Source organism: Symphodus melops, assembly GCF_947650265.1.
Source record: "Symphodus melops genome assembly, chromosome: 4".
Classification (NCBI taxonomy): domain Eukaryota; kingdom Metazoa; phylum Chordata; class Actinopteri; order Labriformes; family Labridae; genus Symphodus; species Symphodus melops.
This window is the reverse complement of record NC_136694.1, coordinates 20,433,917-20,449,396: the sequence shown is the minus strand read 5'-3', so window position 1 is coordinate 20,449,396 and position 15,480 is coordinate 20,433,917. Positions and strand designations below refer to the sequence as shown.

The 15,480-nt window shown below is 41.0% G+C and overlaps 2 protein-coding genes across 8 annotated transcripts in view; one reads left to right on the top strand and one right to left on the bottom strand.

The window, feature by feature from the left end:
- The window catches only part of cacna2d2a (calcium channel, voltage-dependent, alpha 2/delta subunit 2a), a 137,821-nt gene extending 128,286 nt beyond the window's left edge, over window positions 1–9,535 (top strand). For all 3 annotated transcript variants that reach the window (XM_079342289.1, XM_079342288.1, XM_079342287.1), the window contains 16 exons: window positions 229–289; window positions 922–1,019; window positions 2,296–2,386; window positions 2,475–2,537; window positions 2,726–2,829; window positions 2,942–3,040; window positions 3,235–3,326; window positions 3,422–3,469; window positions 3,553–3,624; window positions 3,714–3,866; window positions 3,993–4,045; window positions 4,128–4,183; window positions 4,562–4,685; window positions 5,064–5,173; window positions 5,476–5,558; window positions 5,811–9,535. In XM_079342289.1, coding sequence (XP_079198415.1) covers window positions 229–289; window positions 922–1,019; window positions 2,296–2,386; window positions 2,475–2,537; window positions 2,726–2,829; window positions 2,942–3,040; window positions 3,235–3,326; window positions 3,422–3,469; window positions 3,553–3,624; window positions 3,714–3,866; window positions 3,993–4,045; window positions 4,128–4,183; window positions 4,562–4,685; window positions 5,064–5,173; window positions 5,476–5,558; window positions 5,811–5,933 — 1,430 coding nt within the window. In that variant the 3' untranslated portion in view covers window positions 5,934–9,535. The remainder of the gene's footprint in view (window positions 1–228; window positions 290–921; window positions 1,020–2,295; window positions 2,387–2,474; window positions 2,538–2,725; window positions 2,830–2,941; window positions 3,041–3,234; window positions 3,327–3,421; window positions 3,470–3,552; window positions 3,625–3,713; window positions 3,867–3,992; window positions 4,046–4,127; window positions 4,184–4,561; window positions 4,686–5,063; window positions 5,174–5,475; window positions 5,559–5,810) is intronic.
- A 44-nt stretch (window positions 9,536–9,579) lies between these two features.
- On the bottom strand, window positions 9,580–15,116 carry abhd14b (abhydrolase domain containing 14B). Of its 5 annotated transcripts, XM_079342299.1 has the most exons (5): window positions 14,817–14,947; window positions 14,323–14,359; window positions 14,145–14,219; window positions 12,578–12,819; window positions 9,580–10,976 (listed from the first exon to the last, which is right to left on the bottom strand). In XM_079342299.1, the coding sequence occupies exons 1-5, from the start codon at window positions 14,907–14,909 to the stop codon at window positions 10,797–10,799; spliced, it is 627 nt and encodes a 208-aa protein (XP_079198425.1). In that variant the 5' UTR covers window positions 14,910–14,947; the 3' UTR covers window positions 9,580–10,796. The 5 variants fall into 5 exon arrangements, with proteins under 5 accessions (XP_079198425.1, XP_079198422.1, XP_079198426.1 ...); XM_079342296.1 differs by lacking the exon at window positions 14,817–14,947 and adding an exon at window positions 15,001–15,116 and having other exon boundaries at window positions 14,145–14,359; XM_079342300.1 differs by lacking the exon at window positions 14,145–14,219.
- Between the last annotated feature and the right edge of the window lie 364 nt (window positions 15,117–15,480).

Here is a 15,480-nt window from a genome sequence, read left to right as displayed (position 1 = left end):
AAAGAAGGCGTGAGTGCTTGTGAAATTGAAGCAGTCATCCATTCAGAGTCGGGTTCTATTTTTAGGCACCATATTGGCTAACGCTAGTGTTTCCATGATACCTCAGTGTGGCTATGGTAAACTCCCTCCTGCGTCCCCACACCTCTGAAGAACAGCTGCTGTTTACCCACAATCCCCTACTGCTCTGCCCACTGCTCTTCCCGGATAATCTTCCCCTTTCTGTTGCAGATTTTGAATCACTGCTGCCAAACAGTTTTGAGTCTGAAGGACATGTATTCATTGCTCCCAGGTAGCCCTGTGTGTGACTGCTTGCTGTCGTTGGTGCTCATCAGTCTGTTTGGTGTATCTTTCAGTGCTTTAAAATACTTGACATTGGGTTTTTATTTTTTGAGATGTGTGTGAACTCATACCTGTTTACATTTGAGGAAAATATCAAAATACATCATAAGCTCATTCTTGAATTTTTTTTTTGTTATGTTTACCCATTCCCTTCCTAAAGTTATCTTCTGAACAACAAAGTATTCAAGCTTTACCAAACCTCCTTTGCATGCTGAGGCTCTTATCAGACACATATAAAGGGTTAATGGTTTAATTGTGCAATGTTAAAGAATCCAATAAAAGCTCCAAAACTGGAAGAAGTAGCTCCATTATTTATGAAAGACAGACTTAAATCCTGTTTGCATGTGCTGTTTTGTTAACTTCTAGCCTCCAGCTGCAGCCTGAATCCTGACGCTCACTGTTAAAGATCACTCTTTTATCGTGCTGCTCTGCTCTGTTTTGTTTGAACCGATTGCAACTCCACATAGTGGAATTTATGCCTCATGCCATGCATGCTGCACGTGTTAAAAGTGTATTCATCTGTTGTTGTTTTTTTTAATACGTATATTTTGGTCTGAGTTGAGATGTCTCGTCTGTTTTCAGGGAGTACTGTAATGATCTGGAACTATCCAACAACAACACTGAGTTCCTGCTCAACTTCATCGCTCTCATGGAGAAGGTGACACCAGACTCCAAGCAATGTGAGTGTCAGAATGGACACACGCATCTTTTTAATTGATTGACACTTAGTTAATTTAAGATGATTTGTTTGTTTTAGACTGGGGCTATAATGTACATTTCTGCACCTTCAACTACTGTATGTTAGACTGGCTTAAAACTGAGCTTTCCTATTTAATCTGTTTGTCTTCAGGTATAACTTCAAGTATATCTTCTTACTTTTATTTGTTATCTATGTTAAAACTACTGCTGTGAAAGCAGACGTTCATTGGAATCTAAATGTAAACTTGTCGGTCTAATTCAACAACCAATCAAGACTTTTGAATCAAACATTTTAACTGTCTCCATTTGAGCATTTCTGCGGATAAGAGAAGCACATACAGTGTTTGTTTCCTAACACAGGTATGATGTAAGCCGATGACTATCTGAGAGATCTCGTTGTTTAAAGCTTGTATCTTTTGTTCGATACAAGCTTTAAACAACACTGTATCGTTAGTTTGATCCTTTAGCTCAGTGACTGTGTACATGTCGAGAGGCACTGCTGTATTTGACTGTGTCTGCCTGTTGACCTTCATATTAATAATAACAACAATTTAAGTACTCAATAGACTCAAAAAAAGGTGGACAAAAACATGCATTTATCAGTTTCAGCCATCAGTAAACATGAGCGGGGGGAAAAATTGGCCTGTCAGAGAGTTGCAAAATTCGAATGTTGTGCAGCCCTGTTGAATAGTGCTCTACAAATAAGGGTTGATTGATTGAGCAATTGTTTGATCGATTGATAGTCTTTAGACGAAACACAGTGACCCATTTGGAAACATCTCTAGTCTACTTTGTAACAGCAGTCACAAAGTCAGAAGAAGCTGAACATGGTGTTTGTTCTCTGGATTCTCTGGAGAGAGAAGCACAGGCCCTAAATCTTTAGGGGGAAGGACCAAAGGACATCTCCAAAGTAGACTGATCACTGGGATTCTTATCTGTAGTCACTTTGATTAATAATACTATAGTAAGAGTTTAAACGGGCAAAAATTAGATTTTGGCAATAATGTGCGTTGATATTTCATCAACAAGTGTTTTATCTTTGGTTTATTTTGAACAAAATCAGATCAAGTGATATTTTCGAATCCTTGTTGTGTTTCTCATTTATTTATTTATTATTAGTTTATTTATTATTGCTTGACTGTTTTGAGACCCAGTGTGTTCAGAAAATATACAATCCACACCTGATATTCTAACATGTATAAATGTGATCTTTTTTTAATACTTTTATTGTTCATCTTGGCAAAAAACACTTGTTAGGTGATAATTTGCTCCTTCACAACCTGATTCTGGACACCGGGATCATCCGGCAGCTGGTCGAGAAAGTGTGGAAGAACAAAGACTTGAATACGTGAGTACGATGAGCAGGAGTTTCGTCCTGATTGACTCTGTAAAAGATCAATATTTGATATCTGTCTCTCTTTCCACCTAACATTTAGATATGGCTTTCTGGCCGTGTTTGCAGCAACAGATGGAGGCGTAACTAGAGTGTTTCCAAACAAGTAAGTGCTCTCCTGATGAAGGCCGTGTGGCAGCAGCAGGGCTGCAGCTGCTCTCTCGTTGTGTTTAAGTTTCTCTCTTTATTGTCTTTTAAAGCAGTAAAGTGTAAAGACTCGAAACGATCCATAAATACACAGGTTAGCAGGAGTCAAAGATTTACAGCTCCAGCTCCTCTGCTCTTAAATCTCAGGGCTTCAGAAAGCTGGGAGGAAGATCCCGAGCCGTTTAATGCCAGCTATTACCGCCGCAGCCTCGACAACAAGGGCTACATCTTTCGAGCGCCTTATCGAACAGGTGAATGATGCGGGTTGTTTATCTCACACTGGGCTTCGTAATGTGTTGTGTCTCTCTATTTGTTTCCAACCTCCCTTCTGGCTTATTTCTGTTATTTGCTTCCCTCTTAAAGCCAGGGACGAGCTGCTGAACCCGGAGAACGACACCATAGGAATTCTGGTCAGCACGGCGGTGGAGATCACAGTGGGAGGGAAGACCATCAAACCTGCAGGTGGAGTAAAAAACCTGAAGATGATAGATATTAAATAAAATGTTTCAGAGCAAGACGCAGATAATTACACGTCTGTGTGTGTATTGATTGGCACTTTGCTGTTATGTCTGCGCTTTGCATCTATTTTTTCAGGTGCGTCTGTCTTTTGATATTTTTGAATTTCCATCTTTCTTTCTTTTTTTTTCCTCTCTCAGTGGTTGGAGTGAAACTTGACCTTGAAGCGTGGACAGATAAGTTTAAGATTCTTGCCAGTAACCACACAGATAACCGTCAGGGCTCAAACCAGGTAACAAATACAAACCATAATATGTAAAAGCTGTAAGTCTTCATCAGTTCATGGATGACGCTTGTTTGCTGACCTTGTTTTGGTCTTTGTGACAGTGTGGACCAAACCGGGGCTGTGAAATGGACTGTGAAGCCAACAGTGATGTAAGTATTTCTGAAAACCAGCTTCTACAGTCAACATCATCTACTCTACCAACTGTGTGTTCATTCTGTGCTTCTGTTTGCAGGATCTCCTCTGCTATTTAATAGACGATGGTGGATTCCTCATCATGTCAAATCAGAAGGATGATTGGAACAAGGTGAAGATAATTAACACTTTCTTGGCAGTGACCTCGGTTTCATGTGAGTCCCGTCACTCAGCTTAACCAGGGTATATTATTCTGCACAGGTGGGGATGTTCTTCAGTGACGTCGACCCCTACTTGATGTACGCTCTCTACAACAACTCCTTCTACAACCGCAAGCAGTCGTTTGACTACCAGTCTGTGTGCGAGCGGTTTCCGAACAGCGAGGCAGGAGCTGCACCCAGAGGAGTGTTTGTGGTAAGGACATTCATCAGATTGAATGAGAGGACAAGACTGTAGTGTGCTGAGTAAATGTTGTGCAGAGAGACTGTTTTACACACATTAAAATGTCCCTCCCATTTTCTCTGTCATCTGTGTCGACAGCCCACGATTGCAGATTTTGTAAACATCGCTTGGTGGACATCTGCAGCTGCATGGTGAGAGGCCTGTTTACAGCATCGGAAGCAGATCAGAAGTCGGTCAATTCAAACTTGTTTCTGAGCACCTCTCTCTCCACAGGTCTATATTCCAACAGTTCATGTATGGACTTGCTTATCACAGTTGGTTCGTCACAGGTGGGTACAAACAGGACACGTTCAATTAATAAATGTTAACTTGAACATCAGGGACCTCCAAGCAGCGGCCCCAGATTTGACTCTCACCCTCTCTGCATTTTGTCACGTAAACTCTGCGCCCTCTAGAGTACTCAAGAGGTGCCTTACGTTCAATGTTTTAATTGTACTCTTTGTTATCACAGTAGAGAGTCCTTTTTTCCAGCTTGAGTGCTCAAAATTGTTGACGTTAAACATGTGCAGAAACTTTAAAGGAGAGAAGTTGTACAGTTTTCCATCGACACACATCTTTGTAATCCCATTTCTCATTAATCCCACGTCATTAATCTATCCAACTGACAAGCGTATCTGGGATGTCTTTGTGCTCTGCTGATGCTGCAGACGAGGTGGATGCAGAAGGATTCGACTCCAAAGAGCGGAGTTGTGTAATGATCCAGACCCAGTACTACTTAAGTAATCTCAGCAACTCCTACAACATCCTGCAAGACTGTGGCAACTGCTCCAGGTCTGTACACACCATAAAATACACAGACACACACACACACACACACACACACACACCCCAAAAAGCTGTGCCGTGATAGAGGCACTGTTAGCGAGACAGATTCATCTTTCTGTTGGAGCTAATAAACTCTGCTGATGATTAAAGCGTCTCAGTCTTAATGAAACGGTCATATCATGGGCTAAATGAGCCTCATAAGACCGTCTCATGAATCTCACTGATCCATTAGCAAATGAGGCTGTGATGTAAGCGAGCAAAGGGGGTTGTTGACTGGGCTCTCTCTCTCTCTCCCTCTCTCTCTCTCCCTCTCTCTCTCTCTCTCTCTCTCTCCCTCTCTCTCTCTCTCTCTCTCTCTCTCTGTCTCTCTTTATCTATCTGCAGGCTGATTCACGCCAAGAGGATAAACAACACCAACTTGCTGTTCGTGGTGGCAGAGAAGCTGCCATGCAACACCTGTGAAATAGAGAAGCTGTCCCAGGAGGAGGAGGAGTGTATCCTTGTTCACTTTGTTCACCAGCTGGCGGAGGAAAAGGCACACTCTATAATCGCTTCTGATTCTGTCTGTATATCACAGTACTTGTGGAAACACAGATGTTATATGTTCATTTCAAGGTTATTTCCGTCACAACGTCGTGAACAATGACCCCTTCTTTTGCTCACTCTGGGAACGTGTGAGGATCATTTTGTGGGCGGGAATGAAACATTGCAAGAAGAAATTAAAAAAAAAAATTTTTTAAAAATTAATTAAAAAAAAAAAGGATTGTCAATTTTCCTTAATGGAGTGAGTTTTCAGTCTTGGAGGAAAATCCATGTTTAGAAGTGCCTGTGGCGCGCTATCGAAAAGGACCCTCCACCTGCTTTGACAACAACATCCATGTAAGATGATGAGAGATCAACATTAGTTTCATTGCACTTCCACAATGCATCATTTTAAACATGTCAGTAATGGTACAAACTAATGATGTTTACTTAGTTGCAGAAGTCTGACTTCCTGAAAGGGCTTACTTTCTGTCACACAATGTTGTAAACACAGAGACTGAATATCTGTTTTCTTTCAGCCTGCAGTAACACTACATAAATCCACAGTATATGATTTTTATACTAACTGCTGCAATGTGTCCTCTGCAGGAGAACACGTCAGACTGCGGACGAGGACACTCCTTCCGTCCGTCGCTCTACACCTTACTGCTCGTCCAGCTGCCCCTGCTCTATCCAGCCATCTTCCCTCAAATCCACACGCTACTACATTAATTACATTTGTGCTCCGCTTCCTCTCCTTTCAGCCCCACTTTCCCTGACCTCGACCACCCTCCGACCCACCTTCTCACCCCTCAACCCTGCCCTTGTTATAGTCATAGGTTAAAATGGGACTTCCCATCACAGCAAAATGGAAGCCCTGAGCGCCGCGCTACCCAGCTCGCTTCAGTTTGTGTCGCTTAGTGACAACTGCCAGACGTTTGCGTCCTCCGCCAGTTAACCGCCAGTTAACCTTCATCTGCAAGAGGAGGCACTGCTGTGGTGCCGCACCACCTGGATTATCAGAAGCTACGTCAGAAAAGAGAAAACAAACGCCTCTACAACCGCCCCTCCCCACCATCTCAGAGAAGGCAGGGGACAGAGGACGGGTGTGTGTCCTCATCACAGACCTCCCGCCTCACACAGACTGGAGAGTTGAGGTCGACTGTCTGTCAGACAGACAAGGAGGGGACTTCTCCTCCTTCTTCTCTCCTCCATCTCAGAGTGTCAACGCTCTGTCACTCGCCTCTCGTCAGAGGCTGTGGACCATTCAGCCGAGTATAGCCGCCATAAAAGAAAATAAATCAAAAAAATAATTGTCAAGTATACAAAATGTCAAGTATAAGCCGCTGCAGTGATGAGTATTCCAAACATACAGTATATTTAGTTTTTAATTTGAAAAGGAAGTCGTTAGGTGTTATCTTAAAAAGATTTCATTTATGCTCTATATCTACTTGCCAAAATGAGATAGACTTTTATGTGGTCTTATTTTTACAGCCCAAAACACGAGGAGGAAATGGCTTCTGATTAAGATTAAGGAACCAGGAGAGGAAGAGGACACACTGAGAAACTAAACGCTGGTTCATTTTAAGCAGCGCCTAATGATAACAGATGAATGCTTTTAAAAGACGTCCACTGAGGATTATCGTAATTACATGATGCTAATCACATTTCATAAAGCACTATCATCTATCTATCATGAGTAAAAGCTGCAAAACATGACCCAGTGCTTGGTTACTTCAGATCTGTTTATGTCCTGTTCTCCTTCATGATCAATTGACTTTTTCTGACCTCTGGTACGGACTGAAGTAAAAAAAAAAAAAAAAAGAAAAAAAAAAGAAAGGTCTGAGCTCTCTGAAGCTCAGCTCACCTCTGCCGGTCATTATGAGGCTTGTCCAGTAACCTCTACTAACGCTCTTTATCTGGATTTGTAAATGTGCTTTACTTCTGTTCACAAACAGACACAGCGAGATCTCTGCCTCATGACCGTCTAGTTCCAGGTGGGGTTTTTTATTTTATCTTTTGGGGGCTTTTTATTACTTTAGACTGAAGCTGTTTAAACTTCAAAAACCATTCGCTGCTGGGGTTTTGGGGCTTATCAACATTTTCCAACTAAAGTGCAGAAGAGGCAACTAAATATGGTGATCAGGTGCTGTAGTAGTCTGGTAATAATCTGTCACAGTTTCTCATTGATCATTGCAATGTGTGAAAAGTCATTTAGACTCCCATGTTTAGGAGCCCCTCTGTTTCATAGTGCCTTGATGCACTTTGTTTTGGACCACATGGGCTGTCCAGGTGTAGAGATACTGTATAGTATCTTTATAAAGCAGCCGTATTTGAGGTTTCGGCTTGTAAGACTTAATCTGTTTGCTATTTGAATAGCTTTACACACAGTTTAAAGTTTCTACCGTCTCCAGAGGCACCTGACTACCATCATATGGAGTTACTATACCGTACCTTTACAGAGCCATGTGTAGAGCTACAATACACCATCTGTATACAGCGACTTAACTGGCCGTAGAGCACTTTTAGGGCCACCTGACTGCTAAAGTTCTGCCTGAATTGTGTGTGACTGTGTGTGTTAGTTTGTGTTACACAGCCCTCAAAGGGAATGTCTTTTAAAACACGAGTGTGTGAGGGATGACAGATGTGTAGCAGAGCTGTTTTTTTTCTCCTCTTCCTATGTTGCAAAGGTACAAAAATCCAGCGTTGAGTTTGAGGGGGAAAATGGTGATTTTACAGAAAGAAAAAGAATCCGTCTTTAAACTTCACTCTGTTTAAATATTATAATTTTTTTATGCAGCAGAGGTGTTTGAAAGAATGTGTATTTCATCAGTGTTTTCTGCTTCAGATGCAACATATTAAATAAAAGCCTCTCTAAATGCCTTAGTGTTACTCAGCATCAAGCTCTAATATAGTTTTCCCAAAACCACCTCATGAACGCGCACACAAAAGAGATCCTCCAAAACACACACACACACACACACACACACACACACTCCCCCTGGGTTTTCTTGGTGTTTTCTGCAGTAAATGTAGTGATCTATGCCTGTTTGATTTAAAGTGCTTGAAAAGCAGGTGGGAGTGTTGAATAAAAAAGAAAAAAGAAAAAGAAAAGAAGAAGCCTCCGACCTTCGATGTTCACCCCCACCCACAAATCTCACTGTGTTGCTCAGGTGGGATGACTTGCGTGACAATTTGAACCATAACTACACACTCTGTACAGTTGTTGGTACGATTTCATGTGACAAACATGCTGGCACAGTATCTGCAGCGCAGCAAATTTAACCCAAAAATAAAATCCTTTTTTTTTTTTTCAATTTGGCTCCTTATTTGTGTTTCGAAATGCTTCAGTCATCTGAGGCTGCATGCAGTTTGAACTTTTCCAGCATTGGTTTGTCTCAGTCCTGTGCCATTAATCCTGTCTGTGTATCCCAACTTTCACTGTCTGTAAATGAGCGCTACACGTGCCTGTGGATATGTACCCCCTGCAACTTCCTCTCTTTTCCTGACCTCTGTACGCACACACAAACTAAATATGTATGCCTACAGTTTTTTTGCACCTTTACACACATACAGACACAGCTGTTTGCAAATATTTAATGACACTTGTTCATGCCCAGCTGAAAGATGTCAAACACCAGGCAGAAGTAAGCCAAGGACTCCTAGGTGTGCTTTTATTTTGGCGAGGGGGCAGAATGTCAGAGGAAAGCTCAGGGAGTGGGTCTCCACAGAGCAGCACGGGCCTGAAGGTCTCGGAGGAATCATGTGTGTATCCCGATAAGAAAAAAAAATCTCCTTAAGGGACACACAATTTATGTGGTTTAACAAATTTACTTTTGCCAAAAAAAAAAGAAAGATATATAGAAAATTGGGCGAGTGTGGGGAAGAGAGGGAGGGGTCAGCTTTAGGACAGGACCCTGAAAAAAGCCTAGGGGAGGGTTTCATAAAGCCTCTTGCCTCCTCCCGACCCTCGCTGCATCTGTGTTGGTGCGTCTCTGTGGGAAAGACACGCGTGTATGTGATTCTGTAGTCTGTAGTCTGGTGCTATGTGACCATGTTTGACAAAGTGTGTGAAAAAATAACAGCAACATTTAGAGAAAAAAGAAGAAAATCAGTCAAATTCTAAGTAAAGTAACAAAAAATAAATATAGGAAAACAGCACTGTTGGTAAGTTTGAGATCTGAAGTCAAAATGTTTTTTTATTTTATTTTGTGTACGTGAGTGTGAATGTTGGTGTGCGTGGAAGATTTAGCTCCTTCTTTTCTGGGCACTGGTCCATGTCGCTCCATTCTTTTGTACAGATGAAGCTAAAAAAAAAAAAAGGAAAAAAAGAAGAGGGCATAATTTGTAAAATATTGTGTCTGTGACTCCTTGTAAAATATTTTCAAATTGTTTATTACAGAGAATCAGTTATTAAATAATGTTCATATTTTTCACTTCATTTCCGTGTGGTGTTTTTTTTTTCTTTTTTTTTCCCCAGATGGAGATAAACCATTTACAGCCGTGTTACTGTAACCGTTACAACTGTTACAGTAACACTATCAGGGGTCAGTTTTGTCCCTTGTTCTCTTTGGGGCACGTGTGGTGAAAAGTGGTTCACTCTCATCAATCCTCTCTCTGGCAGACCAATCATAGCTGGGTGATAAACTTCACTTGTAATACAGTATACAACAGAGAAATGTCCAATCCACACCCGGTACATGATAAACCCTGAATGGAGCCTAAAGTCAGCAAGAGAAGACTTGAACATGATGAACATGTACTAAAGTGAAAATCTTCCAGGGGAATAACTTTGACCGTACAATCTCAAAGATCTCAATTTCCTTCACATTGATCCACGGTACCTAGGGTGATAAGGAATTATACATGGAGCATTGCCACAGTAACCTATATGCACTCCATCTTGCTTTGAGCTAGAACCAACTCCTCAATGTGTTTGACACTTTTGGTAGAGCTAAGAAAAAAACTTTAAACTTTGAGATCACATCACTTTAAAGCACAGGTGAGCTGAACAGTGGTTAAGTTGCTTTGCTCAGTTTCCCTAACCACTGTTTTTTTGTTTTTTTTTCCAACTGAACACGCATCACTGATAGCATGCTGCTGTTCCTCCCTGGTTATGTCATTGGCTTGCTAATAATATGTTAAACAATAGCTTTTAACGTTAGTGCTCAATTATCGTGGTATGAGGAGCGCACTTAGTAAAAGATGACGTAAATAAAAGCCTGTATTTTAATCGAATACTTGAAATGATTACTTTGAAGCTCCAGTTATGAGTTTTAGCCAAAGAATTTTATTCTTAAGATATCATCTCGCGAGCGGAGAAATTCACAAAGCTTTAGCCTCTTTATGAATTACAAAAGACACTCAGCATGAAGATTGATTATTTCTCTGCAGTTTTCATTTGTGCCTGAAACATCTGCCAAGGAGAAGGTGACAGAGAAAGTGGCTGACAATCTTAAAAGGTGATACAGTTGAATTTGAGCAGGATGAGATTTTTATCTTTTAAAAAAACATGAGTGACACAATCCGCCGAGTTAAAGTCTGCATGAGTAATATGTCAGTCATTTTATACGTGACAACGGCGGAAGGATCTCTTCACAGCGTGTTCAAGAACTCTGTGAGAGCTTTGTGCCAAGTGTCCGGGTCGTCCAGGTAACACGGGTGACCCGCCCCTTTCATCATCACCACACTGTGATTGGCCAGGTTGCTCAGGTTGCGGAGGGACAGTTCTCCAAGCTGAGCGTCCTGCTCTCCATAAACGATCAGCGATGGGACCTTCAGAAGAAATGAGAGACAAGTCTGTTAGACGGATCAGCCCTTCTTCTAGCAGACTTCTTTTCTCTAATACATATTTTGTGTATTTAAAAAAAGGTAGCTAAAGGGATTTTATAAATGTCCTCCAGTTTACCTTTAGCAGGAAAAGAACACAAGCAGGTCTTTGTGAAATAAGTGAGAAGCTCTTTATGTTTATAAAGTGTAATTTGAGTAGAGTAGAATAGAGAATCAAGTAGAGCATCTAGATTAGCTCAGGGGTTAAAGAAAAACTAAATCAAACTTATAAAGCACAAGTAAGTCTTCCTGAAAATGCTAATCAGAATTATTATTTTTTTAAATATGAGGAGATGGTTCCAACACCTTGTGTGACTTTCAGACCACACAATTTGCAATTCCCACCAAAACTGTGATTTTCCACATGTAAAGCGGTGAGAAAGAGGTTCAAACTCATTATTTAATAATAATAATACATTTTATTTGTAGCGCACCTTACATTTAAAAAAAAAATCTCAAGGTGCTACAAGTAGGCCTACCATATTTATTTCCGTCTCTTCTCATGTGAACAACAAAGAGCACTCTGACTGTGTTCCTGGAATGCAGTCTGCAAATTCAGATAACGTTAGGTGTCTTCCACCTCATCACATTAGTGTCATCCTCAGAGTTAGTGTATGTTGTCAGGATCCTGAGACACCAGGAGCCACGGCCAGAGAACAAGTTACGCTTCCGTTTTCCTGAGATAAGTTAATCGCCTCATTCAGGATAAATATTCAGAAACATTACCAAAAAAAGAAAGGCTATAGAAAGGCTAAAGGCTAGAATGTACTATTATTGCCTCATCATATCTGATAGGAGTCACTATATTCACTGAAAGAAAGAACAAGTGTGCAAGATGAAAAAGAGGTAAAACGTAACTGACAGAGACGGTGTGAAATCAAAGATGGTGGAGTGCTCGTCTAATTCTGTTGAACCTCACTGGAACTACTTTGTTTGTAACTGTGACACGTCATGTACAGTTCGTAACATTCAGATTGCATCAACAGCTACTTATTTCAGTGTCTTTCTCCTTGTTATCCTCTTTTCTAGTGCCTGCATTTAGATCGTTAGCTTGCAAAAATCATTTCTCCAAATCCCGTTTGCATCCACCCTGCTTCATGGATAACGCACCTTCACATAGTTTTCCACCAAACAAATGTTGAAACTGTTGGGCGCTGGGTAAAAAAAACAAAAACATACAGTATCTCTGAAAGTTTCAACAGACATGAAATCTGCTTTTCATGTACTTGAATGTAAAAATACACAAACGGAGAGGGAGGGGTGAGGTGTCAGTAATCTAGTGGTTAAAAGCATGCATCCTATTCACAAAGCTACTGTACATCCCTTGATGCGGCGGCCCCGGGTTTGATTTGCACCTCGGACCATTTACAGCAACTGTGGCCCTTTCTCATCACTGTCCTGTTCTCTCAATAAAGGCATGAAAAGCCCCCACAATAATCTCTTTTATAAAAGAAAAAGGGAAGAAGGGTGAGTGTGAAAATTTGGCAGACATTCACGCTCGCTCAGGTCATCCATTGAAAGTGAGAAAGAGGAGCACAGTAGCGTACCTTCACACTCTGGTACTGCTCTGCTGGGAATTTGTCGGTGCAGATTGGAGCCACGGGGACGTAGCCTCGGATAAGATCCTGGTGCTGCATGAGAAAGGGGAGCGAGTACATCCCGCTGAGGGACGGGCTGATCACCACCACCGGGCTTAGGTTCAGTTGATCACACACATCCTTCAGGAAAGCTGCAGGGGCCAGTTCTCCCACCGCAGCCGGGGCCTCAGCTGACTTCGACTTGCCAAGTCCTGTAAATGAAGGCATGACACGAGAAGAAAAGTCGCATGTTTAACCTTTAGAAATACAATTTTCCCCATTTATTCACAGCAGTCCGACACATGGTTACATACACTACCTGAAATGTGTCCCCTATACAAACTCTTCCTTTAAGTTCAGGGGTTAATCCAGGAGCACCGCATAAAGCCTCTTAGGTTGTCACCATGCTTAAGTGTTCAGACTTAGGCTTTCATGGTTGTTACAGTCACAATAAAGCACATGTGCACTTTAGTTACCATGGTTACGCTTCACTCGTATCATCCTTTAACGTTACTTGACAGTATTGTTGTCAGTGTTAGCTAGCTTCCCTGAAATTGACCCAAAGAGACGAGAAGAAAGGAAGGAGGAAGACAAACTGAACAGGAGAGGAGAACCGTTCTCTGGCAGAACTAAAGAAAAGCTTTTTCTCATTTGGGATGAGATTTTTAAAAAAAAGCCTGATGGTTGGTTATAAACTTAAAGATGTTGTGCATCGTCTCATGTGTTCTGTAGATTTTAATTGTCACGGAAAAAATATGCCGTGGCTTCTCCTCCTGGTCTTCAACCACAAGAATTCAATAGTCGTCTTATGTTACAGAAATCTATTCACTGACTGTTATGAGTCTTTTTGACATTTTTAACTCAATGTAACCAAGGAGCCTCTAGCAATGATTAAAATGCTACAGGCTAACACATATGAACATGGGTAAACATCATATGGACAAACTTTAGTTTGACTTTGTGCAACATTCCATTCTTCCATCCATTTTCCCCTTAAACATAAATGCCTCTCATTAATTTCAAAACGTACACTTCGAAACCATATCAAAAACAAAAACAAAAATGTCAGAGCCTGCCTGAGATGCATCTTTTTTAAAAATATTTTACCCTAACCCTTTAGTATCAAAGTGATCCAGAGAGAAATGCTCGTATGGTCATCAGCATTTGTTAAATAATGCCAATTTACCAAAATGTAAACAATGAGGCTACAATGGTAGACTTTGAGCTAATAAAATAAGACTCATCTTTAAAATGAGATGTTCATCATCATCTTTACAGTAGATGACTTTTTGATAAAGGGTAAATCTACACTTTTCAGGAGAAATAAAACGGGGATATTCAACAATAATGATGATGATAAGTTGTTAGTTTTACTTTAAAAAAGGGTCATCAGATTAGTTAACAATGAAGAACATTTTGCAGGTAACTCGTCAACTTACTTAAAGTCCAGACTTACTGCACTCATGGTTTGGAGCTGCTTCCTGTTCTGCTTTGTTAAAGCACACACACATGCTTTAAGTGCTCCTGTGAGACTCACCTGGCAGGTCCAAGGCAACAGCCCGACAGCCACTTCTGGCCAGAGTGTCCAGAGTGCCGATGTTGAGCCAGTTTTCTGAGGAGAAACGGATGCCGTGCAGGAGCAAAACCGACATGGTCGCCTTCCCTGAGGAAGGTTCACTTTGTCTGAAGAAGAGTGGAGCTGTGCAGCTGCTCACCTGGACGCTCCCCTCGGACATCTTCACAGACGACATCCTGAAGGGACCAAACACAGCATCAACACCATCTTTCCACACACATCTCAACTTTACTGAAGAGAGATGTTTCACCTCGATGAAACTACAAAACTATCACTATCAAACATTATGCATTAAAGATAGATATTCACTATTTAACATCTATTTATGAACACAAGAAACTAAAACAGATTCAGATTAACATTACAAATTAAAGATGGCAAATAATGATTCAAAGTCAACTGAATACGTTATTAATCCTTAGTTTAATCAAAGATTTATCTGTGCATGTTAAAGAGGACACTAGTCAACATAACTACAATAAGCAGCCTCAGAAGTGACCTGATCCAGGTGAATCCTCAGCTTTCATTCTGGCAAATCAGTTCAATAATAGTTCTTATTGAAGGCATGAATCACTTTAAGCTGCCTCGTTTAATACGAAGTGTCACTGTTCATTTTAGCCTACTTTAGCGTACTTTTAGCCTTATAATAAATCCGCTGCAGAGGTCAATCACGTGTTTTTGGACATAAAAAAAAGAAAAGCAGTCTGCTCCAGCTGGCGGGTTCATGTCCGATCAAAGTCCACATCAAGTCCTTTAATTTGTGATATCGAGCACACTAACAGACAAGCAGATACAATAAACCACCTACTTTTTTTACCCCACAGCCTGCAGTCAAGAAACCAGGATTTACTTTAAACTGCAAGCAGCTGGACTTTCACTTGATTTCCCGGAAAAGTGTCGAAATGTAAAAAGCCTGGTGAAATTATTCTAGTGACGTCTAGCGTCTGAAAGGGGCACTGCGTTTGTTTTACATCATCGGGTTTTTGTTTTTTTTGCTCAAAATATTTGATTGAATCCTGCCAGAGTTAATATTTGAGTGTGATTTTCAAAAGTTGCATGCATGAGGCCTGATGTGCCAATCTCATTAATGATTGATACGTGTATTGATTACCTGTGTTTTAGGGATTAGGGCCTCTGTTTGAGTAAGGGCTCAGTGTCCACGCGTGGGTTGTTGGGTCCAAGTCTCCATTTCATGGTTTACTGCTGGGTGGGTTTTTTCTGCCTGGATTTAAACTTCCTCTTAATCTGTCAAAGAGAATAGTTTGATATTGAATTCCCCAAGTCGTCAGAAACAAAG

Coding starts and splice junctions, on each gene's coding strand:
- abhd14b (XM_079342296.1), bottom strand. CDS start 14,358: ATGTCGTCTGTGAAGATGTCCGAGGGGAGCGTCCAGGTGAGCAGCTGC. Junction 12,820..14,144: donor TGTTGCCTTGGACCTGCCAG/GTGAGTCTCACA, acceptor CTTCATTTACAG/GACTTGGCAAGTCGAAGTCA. Junction 10,977..12,577: donor AGCAGTACCAGAGTGTGAAG/GTACGCTACTGT, acceptor TTTCTTCTGAAG/GTCCCATCGCTGATCGTTTA.